At 49.7% G+C, this 14,510-nt stretch overlaps 1 protein-coding gene across 1 annotated transcript in view; it reads left to right on the top strand.

Annotated features, from left to right (window-relative positions):
- Nucleotides 1-9,729: 9,729 nt before the first annotated feature.
- Nucleotides 9,730-14,510, top strand: part of PWP1 (PWP1 homolog, endonuclein) — an 89,354-nt gene continuing 84,573 nt past the window's right edge. The window contains exons 1-2 of the mRNA XM_040345195.1: nt 9,730-9,888; nt 14,449-14,507. Coding sequence (XP_040201129.1) covers nt 9,823-9,888; nt 14,449-14,507 — 125 coding nt within the window. The 5' untranslated portion in view covers nt 9,730-9,822. The remainder of the gene's footprint in view (nt 9,889-14,448; nt 14,508-14,510) is intronic.

Genomic DNA, 14,510 nt, shown 5'->3' with positions numbered 1-14,510 from the left:
CCCGTAACGCTCCGAAAAAAGCCAAGCAAAACGCCGTAGAAAAAGGAGCCCCTCGTAAGGAGAGGAACATACCGTAAACGTTGCCCCGACAAGAGAATTCAGCAAGGCAAAGGAAATTGGACGCCTACCGTCCCTTTTCCCGTGCACCTTCCGCCAACCCTTTAAAGCTTGCAAGACACTGAAATGTTTTGTGCAATCCTGTCAACCGCGAAGCTTTAGGTGAAATTTTTTTTTTTTTTTTTTTTTTTTTTTTATCCTTGAACCAACTCCCCCCATGCGGCGTTGAGCCACCGCAGCGGAACATCCAGAAAGCTCCAAACACAAGAGACAATCCACCGTACCTGAAAACGGACCCTCCCACAGGAAGCCACGTCCCTGTCACCCGCCACCCCCGACCAGGCATTCCATGCCTTACCATGATTGGACCAGGTAGCCGGAGTCACCGAAGCAGCAATGAGGGGCATCAAATTCCCGACACCAGGGTCCACAGGGATCTCGGGCAAGGCAGACCGTCCTGATCCGCCCCCGGGCAAACATTCCGAAACTCCTGGAAACGAAAACGAGACAGTAAGTCAGCGATAACGTTATCTACACCGGGAACATGACGAGACCTGAACCAGATATTATATTCCAGACACCTGAGTACCAGGTGACGGAGCAGGGCCAAAACCGGCAGCAAAGAGGAAGACAGACCATTGATGCAATGCACTACACTGCTATTGTCGGTCCAGAAGCAGACCTTCTTGTCCCTGAGCTGCTCCCCCCAAAGTTCAACCGCCACCACGATGGGAAAAAGCTCAAGGAGAGTCAGGTTGCGACATAAACCCTGCTCCTGCCACTCTAAAGGCCACGACTCTGCGCTCCAACTTGACCCGAGAATAGCGCTGTACCCAACCGAACCAGCCGCATCGGTGAAAAGAGACAATTCCTGATTGCCTACTTCGTCCGACAGGAAGCATGTGCACCCGTTGTATGTGCCCAAAAAACGCCGCCACACTGACAGGTCCGCTCTTAGTGAAGAAGTCAGTCGTATGTGATGCTCCGGCCTCTTGGCACCCCTGGTGGCCAGAGACAGCCGACGCGAAAAAACCCGACCCATTGGCATGATACGGCATGCAAAGACGAGGAGGCCCAACAGCGACTGCAATTGGCGCAGAGTAACTTTTTTAACCGTGCAAAACACGTTAATCAAACCCAATAGCTTCTCGAGCTTGTCCGCCGGTAACCTAAAGACCATCTCGAGGGAATCGATTTCAATGCCCAGAAAAGACAGCCTGGTGGCTGGGCCCTCCGTTTTTTCAGCGGAAAGCGGAACCCCAAACCGGCTCATCAAAGCACAGAAAGAGTCAAGTAGAAAACGACACTGAGAGGATTCGGCCGGGGCAACGATCAGGAAGTCATGCAGATAGTGAATGATGGATCTACAACCCGTTGCACATCGCACCACCCATTCCAAAAATGAACTGAACATTTCGAAGTAGTGGCACGATATGGAACAGCCCACAGGCAAACAAGTGTCATAATAGAAGAGGCCATCCACGCAGCAACCCAGAAGGTGGTAACAATCCGGGTGCACCGGCAGCAACCTGAAAGCAGATTCAATGTCAGTTTTAGCCATCAGGGCACCTATGCCAGCCCGTCGGACCAACAATACAGCCTTATCAAAGGAGACATAGGAAACAGACGCCTCCTCTTTAGAGATGCCGTCGTTAACCGATGAACCCCTGGGATAAGATAAATGGTGGATTAACCGAAACTTACCGCTCTCCTTCTTGGGTACCACTCCCAAGGGAGAAACCCTCAGATTAGGAAACGGCGGGGATAAAAATGGACCCTCAATGCGACCCAAATTGACCTCCTTACTAACCTTGTCCCGCAGAGCATCCGGGTAAAGAGTAGCCGATATCAAATTGCCAGACAGTTGGTGTGAATCTGAGGGAATGAAGGGGATAAGAAAACCATACAAAAAAACCGATGCGCAACAATTCTGCCTCGGATCTATTGGGGTAACGGTCTAGCCAGGGGAGCATCTCTTCCACGCTCACCGGCGTCTTTCCCTTCAACAGGCCCTGCAACCCTTTGCGCCGGTTTTGCTCCGCGGGGGCAGCGAGCTGCTCCGTGGGCACCACCGCAAGAGGAACACTCGTGCTTAAACTTGCACAAGCCGTAGAACTTGCAATGACCCTCATTAAAGAGCCAGCACGTTCCGGGTCTCTTTGTGGCCGCTGCGCCCTGCTGGTTTGCTGAGGAGGCAGCGGCCCCGCCAAGAAAGGGAGTCTGTCTCTGCGCCATCATAAGCCGCAGCCAGACATCCGTCGCTTTGCAGCCCCATCCCACCTCGGGTTGTAACGCCAAGCGCCTTCTGAACTCTTCGTCATATTTCCACCAGGCGCTGCCGCCATGTGACTTGTAGGCATTGTATACTGAGTCCAAATAAATGAAGAGCTCCGAACAGCGTTCGGGGTGTTTTTCCCCCATAATACCCCCCAGCACAGCGAAAGCCTGCAGCCAGTTACCTATCGTCCTGGCCACCCGGGGTCTACGCTCGAATGACTTGTCAGTATATGGCTTGCGCTCCCTATCAATGGTGTGCTGATCAGCTGAAACCAAAGACCATATATCTATGTACTTATTCTCCCATATCTTTTGTTTGATGTCTTCACTAACGTGCGCCCCTAGCGGGCTAATCCCACAGAAAAAGGCCTCCTTGTGCACACTGGCCCTTGGCGGAGACGGGGGCCGTTTACCCGAAGGAGGCGAAACCACCCCCTGGGAGCCGGGCTCCAGCTGCGTCAATAAAGTCCTTAAAGCCGGTACCAAAGCATGCGCCCCACCCCCGGCCCCCCAGATCCCTGCGAAGTCAAACTCACCGTTAACTGCCGAAGATGGAGGAGGAGGAGGGACCACTGGAGGTATGGCAGCTGACACCACCGAAGAATCGGATGCGGGAACGGGCGGAAGGAAAGCCGGAACTGAAGAGGGAGCCACCAAAACCGTCGTGGCCACGGGAGCCACAGAGGATGCTGGCACGCCGGACGGCTGGTCCGCGTGAGAAGGCCGCCTGGAGCGCCTCGATGAACCCTGTCTAGACCTAAGCCTGCCCTCGCGGTCCCTCGATCGGCTCCTGGAGGAACCACCAGATCAGGATGGTGACCCCCACCGGGAGGATCTGGATCTCCGGCAGTACCTGCTGTGACGCCTGGGGAATCCGTGGCGACGGCTTCTGCTGTACCGGCCGTGCCGCCCAGAGCTGCGCGACGAGGATCTGGAGTGTGACCGCATCTCCCGTCTACGGGACCGATCGCTCCTGTGACTCGCGGAACGGGGGGGGGGGGGGGGGGGGGGGGGGGGGGGGGGGGTGTTCAGCCGAGGAGAGGGAGGCACTGTCCGGATCTGGGCCTGCAGCTGAAGGTGCCTGAGGGGGGGTTGTGAGCACATGGCCAGGATGGGACAGCACATCCACTGCTAAATCAGTGGAGGGAAGAGCTGCAGTGGAGGGGACAACTGCAGCAGCAGGGGTGGAGGGGGGGTCAGCAACTAAGCCAGCCTCCTCACTACTCGAGGAGCTGGAACCACTCACCACAGCATTGCCCATGATGGAAAACAGGGAGGGGGACAGGCACACACTTTGTGCAGGCACCCGAGGATCAGAAGAGGAAGGGGGCGGGGCTACGGCGGCGCCGCGCGCAGGCCACGCCCCCTCGGGCGGAGGCCACGCCCTCTCCACCCGTTTTTCCCAAATCAGGTACAGCGGTGCCTCTGCGCCGCTGTAAAGCCTTGGGGGGACTGGGACTCAGCCTCACAGGCGGTCGGGTGGCCCTGCGAGGAGCCCGCCGACCCCTTACCTGATCATCCGCAGTCGGGCACGGCGAGGGGGACGGTCCAGGCATCCCCAGGTCGGCGGTGATGCGAGCCAGGAAGCCTCCATCGGACCGCACCCGCTCCCGGATCAAACCCAGCAGATCTTCAGCCATGACACAGCCAAGGAAGGTAGGTAATCTCACTTGCTGGGGGCTGCTGCAGGTAAGAGGAAGAAGGTGGGAGGGAAATCCCCCCTTAAAGCCTTGGTCACATGCTCCCCAAAACCCACCCCCTCGTTCTTGTTTAATTGGTCCTGTCTGCCTTGTAAAACCCACCCTCCCAGAGGGAGGGAGGGAGAAAGGAAGGGGGGGAACTAAAGGGGAGAGACATTTAACCCTTTCCTGGACTGTCCCATTACCTCAGGCAGTCCGTGGCACCTAGCCCTACTTGGGCCGGTGCCCACCATGAATTCTCTATAGATTGAGGAGGTGGATGGGTGTGCGTGCCTGACCGGTTTTGCCGATCACCGCCGGCTGCTTCAGAGGCTAAGCTTATAATAAACTTTACTGCCGTGTGTCCTCCCCAGCCCTATAACACGTCAAACAAAAAACACGAACTGACTATCTTTACCGGGAATTTACCTCCTCTGGACCACTAGAGGCGGTAAATTCCACAGCTGGAATTTATCCATCTATCGCAGCACATTCGTGGAGAAGTGTGGGCATTGACCCCTAGATAGAGCCATTCCTGCATTCTTCATTTTACCTCATTTGATATCAACGCTGGTCTTCCGCAGGTCTACCTTAAGACCTTATTCACACAGGCGGACTCCGTCGTTACGGAGTCCGCCTGCTCCTGTCAGCTCAGTGGGAGATCAGTCCGCAGATCTCCGCTGAGCCGACGGATGACAAGCTCCTCTCTGCTCACTGAGTGGGGAGGGGCTTGTCGGGCACCGCTGTCCTCCTATGGAGCGATCTCATGAAATCGGACAGCATGTCCGTTTTCATCAGATCTTACCCGATCCGATCCGCATGGATGGATGGGGACGTGGCCCCCATACGTCTGTTTTTAGCTAATCGGATCGAGTCAGATGTCAGCGGACATGTCTCCGCTGACATCCGACGCTCCATAGCGATGATGAGTGGCCGTTCAGGTCCGTGACAGACGGACCCGAACGGTCGTAGTGTGAATGAGGCCTAAGACCGTACAATAAGCCCCACTTTTTGTTTCTTCTCACCTAGGAAAGCGTTTTTTATTTTGCTTTTTATCTACTTACACCCACAATGTGTGGGTCTATACAATGTTTACATTATGTGGAGTTGAGAGGTGGATTGGGTTTTTATTATATGTAGTATGTTTTTGTGCAACCATTGTTTATGTTGTAATTTTTCCTTTTCCATTTGAAATGAATACTGCTTTAACCACTTAAGCCCCGGACCAAAATGCAGGTAAAGGACCAGGCCCCTTTTTGCGATTCGGCACTGCGTCGCTTTAACTGACAATTGCGCAGTCGTGCGACGTGGCTCCCAAACAAAATTGGCGTCCTTTTTTTCCCACAAATAGAGCTTTCTTTTGGTGGTATTTTATCACCTCTGTGGTTTTTATTTTTTGCGCTATAAACAAAAATAGAGCGACAATTTTGAAAAAAATGCAATATTTTTTACTTTTTGCTATAATAAATATTCCCCAAAAATATATAAAAAAAATTGTTTTTTTCCTCAGTTTAGGCCGATACGTATTCTTCTACATATTTTTGGTAAAAAAAATCGCAATAAGCGTTTAACGGTTGGTTTGCGCAAAATTTATAGCGTTTACAAAATAGGGGATCGTTTTATTGCATTTTTATAAAAAAACATTTGTTACTACTAATGGCGGCGATCAGCGATTTTTTTCGTGACTGCGACATTATGGCAGACACTTCGGACAATTTTGACACATTTTTGGAACCATTGTAATTTTCACAGCAAAAAATGCATTTAAAATGCATTGTTTATTGTGGAAATGACAGTTGCAGTTTGGGAGTTAACCACAGGGGGCGCTGAAGGAGTTATGTTTCACCTAGTGTGTGTTTACAACTGTGGCTGTAGGAGTGACGTCATAGATTGTGTCTCCCTATAAATGGGATGACACGATCAATGCAGCCGCCACAGTGAAGCACGGGGAAGCCGTGTTTACTCGCGCCTCTCCTCGTTCTTCAGCTCCGGGGAGCGATCGCGGGACCACACACACACACACACACACACACACCCCACCATTCTCGTCCTTTATCGATGACTGCTACAATAGATCAATTAAAAACATATCTCCACACACGAGAACACTGAAAATAACTGGCTGAAAATACTCTGTAATGCAGAAAATGCCTTTTAACCACTTCCATTAAGGGCACTTTCCCCCCTTCCTGCCCAGACCAATTTTTAGCTTTCAGTGCTGTTGCACTTTGAATGACAATTGCGCGGTCATGCTACACTGTACCCAAACTAAATGTTATCATTTTGTACCCACAAATAGAGCTTTCTTTTGGTGGTATTTGATCACCTCTGCGATTTTATTTTCTGCAAAAAAAAAATTACCGAAAATTTAGAAAAAAAAAAAGTTTTTTTTTGTTTCTATTATAAAACATTGTAAATAAGTACGTTTTCTCCTTCACTGATGGGCACTGATAAGGCGGCACTGATGGGCACCGATGAGGTGGCATTGATTGGCACTAATATGCGGCACTGATGGGCGGCACGGATGGGCACTGATAGGCGGCACGGATAGGTGGCATGGATGGGCTTGGATAGGCGGCACGGCTGGGCACGGATAGGCACTGATAGGTGGCACGGATGGGCACTATTGTATGTGTTTTACTAATGGATGCCAATCAGTGCCAAACAATGCCTGCCAATCAGTGATGCCCATTGTGGGCACTGATTGGCATCCATTGCGGCACTGATTGGCATCCATTTTTTGTGTCCTCATCCCTGGTGGTCTAGGGTGGCATACCTTTATTTTTTTAATCCTTGGTGGTCCAGTGGGCATCCCTGGTGGTCCAGTGGGCATTCTCGGGGGGGCTGTGCTGATAATCGATCAGCACAAGCCCCCCCTGTCACAGGAGCAGCTGATCGGCTCTCCTCTACTCGCATCTGACAGACGCGAGTGAGAAAAAGCCGATTACCGGCTTTTCCTGTTTACATCGTGATCAGCCGTGATTGGACACGGCTGATCACGTGGTAAAGAGTCTCCGTGAGAGACTCTTTACCTTGATCGGTGTTGCGGGTGTCAGACTGACACCCTGCAACAACGATCGCCGCCATGCGCGCCCCCGGGGGCGCGCAGCAGCTCAGAATCCTGAGGACGTCATATGAGTCAGGATTCTACAACCACTTTGCCGCCGTCAATTTGTCATTGGCGGGCGGCAAGTGGTTAAAGATTATTGCAGTGAGAAACTCCCTAAACATTTTTGGTTCTAACTTTTCTTTTGGCAAACTCGTCGATAATATCTTCGTAGGACGAAGTATTTAAAAGTTCTAAATCAATGGCAAGTAAAGCTAAACTGTTCAGTCTTTCTCGTACGATTCTCGGCGGGTTTTGGGGCGTGCTTGTTCGATAAAAGATGTGCGACCGTACAGTAAAAAGCTCTGTGCCCATGAATGCAGCCTCTGCCCACTAATTGCAGCCTCTGTGCCCATGAATGCTGCCTCTCTGCCCACTAATTGTAGCCTCTTTGCCCATGAATGCAGCCTCTGTGCCCACTGATTGCAGCCTCACCATTTCCTGGATAACAAGCAGTGCTCCCCTCCCTCTATCCTCCGGTGCTCGGATGTCACGGAGCTGGGTCTGTGTGTGCAAGGTCCCGCCCCCTAGACCAGCTTGTGTGATAGACGAAACACTGATTCAATCTTCTATCACACAAGATGGTCTAGAGGGGCGGGACCTTGCACACACAGACCCAGCTCCGTGACATCCGAGCGCCGGAGGACAGAGGGAGAGGATCGCTGCAGCCAGTGCCACCCCTGCACCCACTACCGCCCCGAGGCCTGGTCAGGAATCCGGCCCTGACTGATGCCATTCGTATAATTAAACAAGCCCAAAAAGTACATAGTTACATAGTAGGTGGGTTTGAAAAAAGTCCATCAAGTCCAACCTATGTGTGTGATTATATGTCAGTGTTACATTGTATATCCCTGTATGTTGTTGTCGTTCAGGTGCTTATCTAATAGTTTCTGGAAATCATTGATGCCCCCCGCTAAGACCACCGCCTGTGGAAGGGAATTCCACATCCTTGCCGCTCTTACAGTAAAGAATCCTCGTATGTAGTCTAAGGTTAAACCTCTTTTCTTTTAATTTTAATGAGTGGCCACGTGTCATTGAAATTTCAATGCAGAGTAATCCTCTGCATTGTGTAAAAAGGCTGTTTTCTTTGATCCTCCCCTTTTTTTCATGGGAAAGTGCATGTGATCAGCACAGGACCAATCAGCACTGTCCAGACAGAAGTCAGGGGTCCTGCAGCCTCATAGAACAGTCAGAGGAGAATGAAAACTCCTCCTACAAGCTTTAACCAGTGCTCAGCCAAGATTGCTATATACTGGTGAGTAGAAAAGGTATTTAGCAGTTTATATTTACGACCGGAACAGTGGTTCAGTTATCCTGACAGACATCATATGATGTCCAGCAGGATAACAGCCGCTGCGCCGCCCGTGGGGGAGCGCATCGCAGCGATCAGGGGTGCAGTGTGTCAGTCTGACACACCACTACACCGATCTCGGTAAAGAGCCTCCGACGGAGGCTCTTTACCACGTGATCAGCCGTGTCCAATCACGGCTGTTCACAATGTAAACAGGAAGAGCCGTTGATTGGCATTTCCTCACCACGTCTCACAGACGTGAGTAGAGGAGAGCCGATTAGCTGCTCTCCCGACAAGGAGGGGGGTCTGTCCTGAGAGTGCAGACATGATACGAGAGATGGTCATAGACTGCAGACATGATACAAGAGATGGTCAGAGACTGCAGACATGATACGAGAGATGGTCATAGACTGCAGACATGATACAAGAGATGGTCAGAGAGTGCAGACATGATACGAGAGATGGTCATAGACTGCAGACATGATACAAGAGATGGTCAGAGAGTGCAGACATGATACAAGAGATGGTCAGAGAGTGCAGACATGATACAAGAGATGGTCAGAGAGTGCAGACATGATACGAGAGATGGTCATAGACTGCAGACATGATACGAGAGATGGTCATAGACTGCAGACATGATACAAGAGATGGTCAGAGAGTGCAGACATGATACAAGAGATGGTCAGAGTGCAGACATGATACAAGAAATGGCCAGAGTGCAGACATGATACAAGAGATGGTCATAGACTGCAGACATGATACAAGAGATGGTCATAGACTGCAGACATGATACAAGAGATGGTCAGAGACTGCAGACATGATACAAGAGATGGTCAGAGACTGCAGACATGATAAAAGAGATGGTCAGAGACTGCAGACATGATACAAGAGATGGTCAGACTGCAGACATGATACAAGAGATGGTCAGAGTGCAGACATGATACAAGAAATGGCCAGAGTGCAGACATAGTACAAGAGATGGTCAGAGAGTGCTGGTATGGTGCATGAGATGGTGAGCATGCTAGGAGTTATTGGATACTGTGACATACTTCAGGAGACACGGGAGGCGTAGTACACAAGACTGCTGGAAAGCACTGTTATAACAGGTAATAGGTAAGACTAGTGTCTGCAGGGACCCCTAGGGCCACACAAAAGATGGTAAGGGGCATCGCGGCATGTCCTGCTAAAAAATGTCAATACAGAGAGAGCTCAGGCCAAACTATAGGAAAAAAGAATTGCTATTCAGACACACTTGGCTAGTACACAACCAGTTACTGCTCTGTACACAGCTGCCAACACACACCCTCCCTCTGGTCATGTGACCGGAAGCAGCATCACACAGGAACCCACGTGTGACGACAGGGAGCTGCCATTGTTAGGAGGAAGTGTGTGATCGGTGCCCGGTGTACATCATGAGCTGTCAAATCACCTGTGTGTCCTGGGTACAGCGGGGGATCGCTAAGGAGGTGCCCGATAAGGTGGGGGCATTGCTTAATTATTAATATCCATAGACCAGGTCTCCCCAAGGAGTCTGTGTTGTCCTACTGAAACACAGGCAGCCTTATTGGTCCTAGGGAGAGTGATTTAGTTATGTGGTGTAAAGTGCATACCTATTCTAGAACAGTGCAGGATTGTTCCCCATATGGTGATGTACATCGCTTCCTGCACACAATCACAATCCCATGCTTCCCCATTAATGCGGGGCATGCACATTATTTTCTGGCTTCATAAACTGAGACACATTTGTTTCTACATTATATTTATTTGACTCATGAAACTGTAACTTTTTTTTATTTTTTTTTAAAATGATTTTTAGTGTTTTCAAAAATGCATATAGTGTACAAAAAAAACGTTCAAGAACCGCCCACCACAATACGATGGGCCATCCCAAAAAACAAACCGTTAACACTTAAAAATAAGTGCATTGTATTTTACATGTACAACCTGACCCACACCCCCCCCCCCCCCCCAAAAAAAAAAAATCAAACAAAATATGAAGATCCATGCAAAGAATTACCCACACTCTCCAGAAGATACATTTCGTGTATCTCACCATTAAGGATGAGCTCTGGCTTGTTCGCATAGAACACGTGCAGAGCCCGCCAGGAAGTGTGCACGGCGCTGCGCTAATAACAGCCAGGGAGACATTTCACGATCCCTGCAGCCGAGCATCGGGACAATGTCTCCCTGGCTGTGATTAGCACAGCGCCGTGCTCACTTCCTGACGGGCTCCGCACGTGTTCTATGCGAACACGCCGGAGCTCATCCTTACTCACCATTAGGGATGAGCTCCGGTGTGTTCGCACACCCCACGTGCAGACCCCACCAGGAAGTCGGCACGGCGCTGCGCTAATCACAGGCAGGGAAACATTGTCCCGATTCTCGGCTGCAGAGATCGGGGAATGTCTCACTGCCTGTGATTAGCGCAGTGCCGACTTCCTGGCGGGCTCTGCGCTTGGAGTGTGCGAACACACCGGAGCGCATCACTACTCACCATTAAGGATGAGCTCCGGCGTGTTCGCACACCCCACGTGCAGAGCCCGGCACTGCTCTAATTATAGGCAGTGAGACATTGTCCCGATGCGCGACTGCAGAGATCGGGAAATGTCTTACTGACTGTGATTAGCGCAGTGCCGACTTCTTGGCGGGCTCTGCACGTGGGGTATGCAAACACGCTGGAGCTCATCCTTACTTACCGTTCACTTTTGCAGAAAGACCACCTACTCACCCTGTCAGAGGTGATGAGGTACATGTTAGAAAATCTCATGGAACAGCGCTGGTAACATTAACAAAGATTGTACACAAACCCATTACAGTGAGAGGTGAGGCCATCCATCCACCTCAGAGCTAGGGATGAGCTCCGGCGTGTTCGCACAGTCCACGTGCAGAGCCCGCCAGGAAGTCTGCACGGCACTGTGCTAATCACAGGCAGGGAGACGTTGTCCCGATGCTCGGCTGCAGAGCTCGGGAAATGTCTCCCTGCCTGTGGTTAGCGCAACGCCATGCAAACTTCCTGGCGGGCTCTGCACGTGTACTGTGCGAACACGCCGGAGCTCATCCCTACTCAGAGCCTATCAAATTTGAGAAGTGCCCACCTGTTTAAATATGTGGCTTTATAGAAGAGTAGGGCTCTATTCACTGAAGCTTTCCAGGACTCTACCGATGGAGGAGTAGAACTCTTCCAGGACAGAACTATGCATTTCTTAACATGGAAAAATAGCTAAGGTCTGTATAGCTGTAGGGCCAAATCATCCACCAGCCATAGCAGGCACCGAGTTCTTCTTTAAAGTAGATGGAAACCCTCCCTGAATGGGATTTTGTGTGCAAAAGGACTGCATGTTTTCAACAGCTGGCATTTTTTAACCTGTTACCGACCGGCTCGCCTACATATACAGGGGCAGAATGGCACCCCTGCCCTGTAAGGTTCCTTTAACAGCCGCCAGAGGGCGCGCGCCTGCTGCACGTGGCTGGTGATCACGTGCATAAGTGCCAGCACAGGGATTTGTGTGTGTAAGCACACAAATCCCTGTGTTGTCTGAGGAGAGGAGACATGTCATAGTTCCTACTAAGTAGGAACAGCGAAATGTCTCCTCTCCTACTCAGTCCTATCCCCCCCACAGTTAGAACACACTAAGGCAGGGGTAGGCAACCTCGGCTCTCCAGCTGTTTTGAAACTACAAGACACTTGAGACATTGCAAGACCCTGACAATCACAGGCATGACTCCTAGAGGCAGAGGCATGATGGGATTTGTAGTTTCAACACAAGTGCTAAGGTTGCCTACCCCTGCACTAAGGGAACACACATTTAACCCCTTAATCACCCCCTAGTGTTAACCCCTTCCCTACCAGTGCTATTTACACAGTAATCATTGCATTTTTATAGCAGTATAAATGTCAATGGTCTTAAAAATGTGTGAAAAATGTCTGATCTGTCTGTCGCAATACCGCTAAAAACCGCAGATCACCACTAGTAAAAAATAATAAAAATGACATAAATCTTTCCCCTATTTTGTAGACGCTATGGCCTGGATTCACGTAGATCCGTGCATTTTTGCGGCGACGTAGCGTATCGTATTTACGCTACGCCGCCGTAAGTCAGAGAGACAAGTGCTGTATTCACAAAGTACTTGCCTCCTAAGTTACGGCGGCGTAGCGTAAATGGGGCCGGCGTAAGCGCGCCTAATTCAAATGAGGATGAGGGGGCGAGTTTTATGTAAATTATTGGTGACCCGACGTGATTGACGTTTTTTACGAACGGCGCATGCGCCGTCCGTGTACATATCCGCAAGGACGTATTGGACGTATTCGACGTGAACGTAAATTACATCCAGCCCCATTCACGGACGACTTGCGCAAACAACGTAAAATTTTCAAATTTTGACGCGGGAACGACGGCCATACTTAACATTGGCTACGCCACCTAGGGGGGCAGCTTTATCTTTACGCGGCGTATCTCTTACGGAAACGGCGTATCTTTACTGCGACAGGCAAGCGTACGTTCGTGAATCGGCGGATCTAGTCATTAAGATATTCTACGCCAAAATCAACGGAAGCGCCACCTAGCGGCCAGCGGAAAAATTGCACCCTAAGATACGACGGCGCAGGCCGTCGTATCTTAGCTAGGTTTAAGTGTATCTCAGTTTGAGCATACACTTAAACTTACGACGGGCTTATATTGCGAGTTACGTTGGCGTATCTACTGATACGCCGGCGTAACTCTTTGTGAATCCGGCCCTATATCTTTTGCGCAAACCAATCAGTATAGGCTTATTGCAATTTTTTTTTTTTCTTTTACCAAAAATATGTAGAAGAATATATATCGGCCTAAACTGATATTTTTTTGGATATGTATTATAGCAAAAAAATGTCGCTCTTTGTTTATAGTGCAAAAAATAAAAAGGTGATCAAATAGCTCCAAAAGAAAGCTCTAATTGTGGGAGAAAAAGGACGTAAATTTTGTTTGGGTACAGGGTCGCATGACTGTGCAATTGGCAGTTAAAGCGACGCAGTGCCGTATCGCAAAAAATGGCCTGTGCAAATCCTTCCAGGGCTGAAGTGGTTAAACCCCACTGTATAAGATGGACAATTCTATGAAATAAAGAATGTAGTGTGGCAGCTGGTGTTGTCAAATCGTGGTATGACGAGCATGCAGAGAAAAACTTACCATAGTGGCTCTACTGTGGCGCCCAGGGAAGATGTGAGACTTCATCTGCATGCTAGTCAAACCATGATTTGACACCAGCTGTGTGAATTGGAATATTATGGTCTTTGGGAAATGGCACTATGTTTGGGAAACAATGTCTGCACCGTGGGGTGCATGTGGTCAGACAAAATTTGTACATATTCGCTGGCAATGACTTTACCTTCTAAGGTCATATTGGGGCCTGCAGAATACCAAGATATGGCTTCCCAAACCATGATTGCACCACCACCATGCTTTAACGACAGCCCTTGTCGGAAGCTTTGAACAGTGTTCACCACATGTAAACGCGTCGGTGATTGGGAACAGTATAAAGCTTACGAGTGGTTTGGCAATGGCAGCGCGCACATAAATGTTTTGCTTATGGAGTTTCCTCCGCAAAGTTTTTTTTCCTGCGCAATGTTCTTTTGTCTCTTTCGGTAAGTTGACCATGTTGACCGCACTTATGTTTATCAGATGACGTTTTCCCTGAAATTGTATATGTCATCATTCTGTACCTCCGCAAATTCAGTCACAGAGGCTCCAACTAAGCGGACGCCGACAATTTGCCCTCTTTGAAGCTCAATAAGCTCTGACATGACTCCGTATTACAACCGCGCATGCAGTGAATGATGAAAATGAGGCTTCCTACCGGTTAGCTCTTTGTCCTCATCATACAGCTGAAGTAAAGGAATGTTGCATCAATTTCAAGATGAAACTTATCGTCACTTTCACACCTGCAAATCCTGTAGTGTTCCCATATTTTTGTCCAACCCCTGTATGTGTGTGTTAGCATGTATAAGAGAATGTAGTGACTGGGATGTCATTGTAATGATGTCTTTTGCTTGTGTTCTGTAGGTTCAATTGAGTCAAGAGGAGCTGAATAAACTTATAACAGAAGCTAAAGAACAGTTGGAGTA

The sequence above is a fragment of the Rana temporaria genome, chromosome 3 (genome assembly GCF_905171775.1).
Source record: "Rana temporaria chromosome 3, aRanTem1.1, whole genome shotgun sequence".
Lineage (NCBI taxonomy): Eukaryota > Metazoa > Chordata > Amphibia > Anura > Ranidae > Rana > Rana temporaria.
Note: the sequence above shows the minus strand (reverse complement) of the source record. Positions and strands in the feature narration are given on the sequence as shown.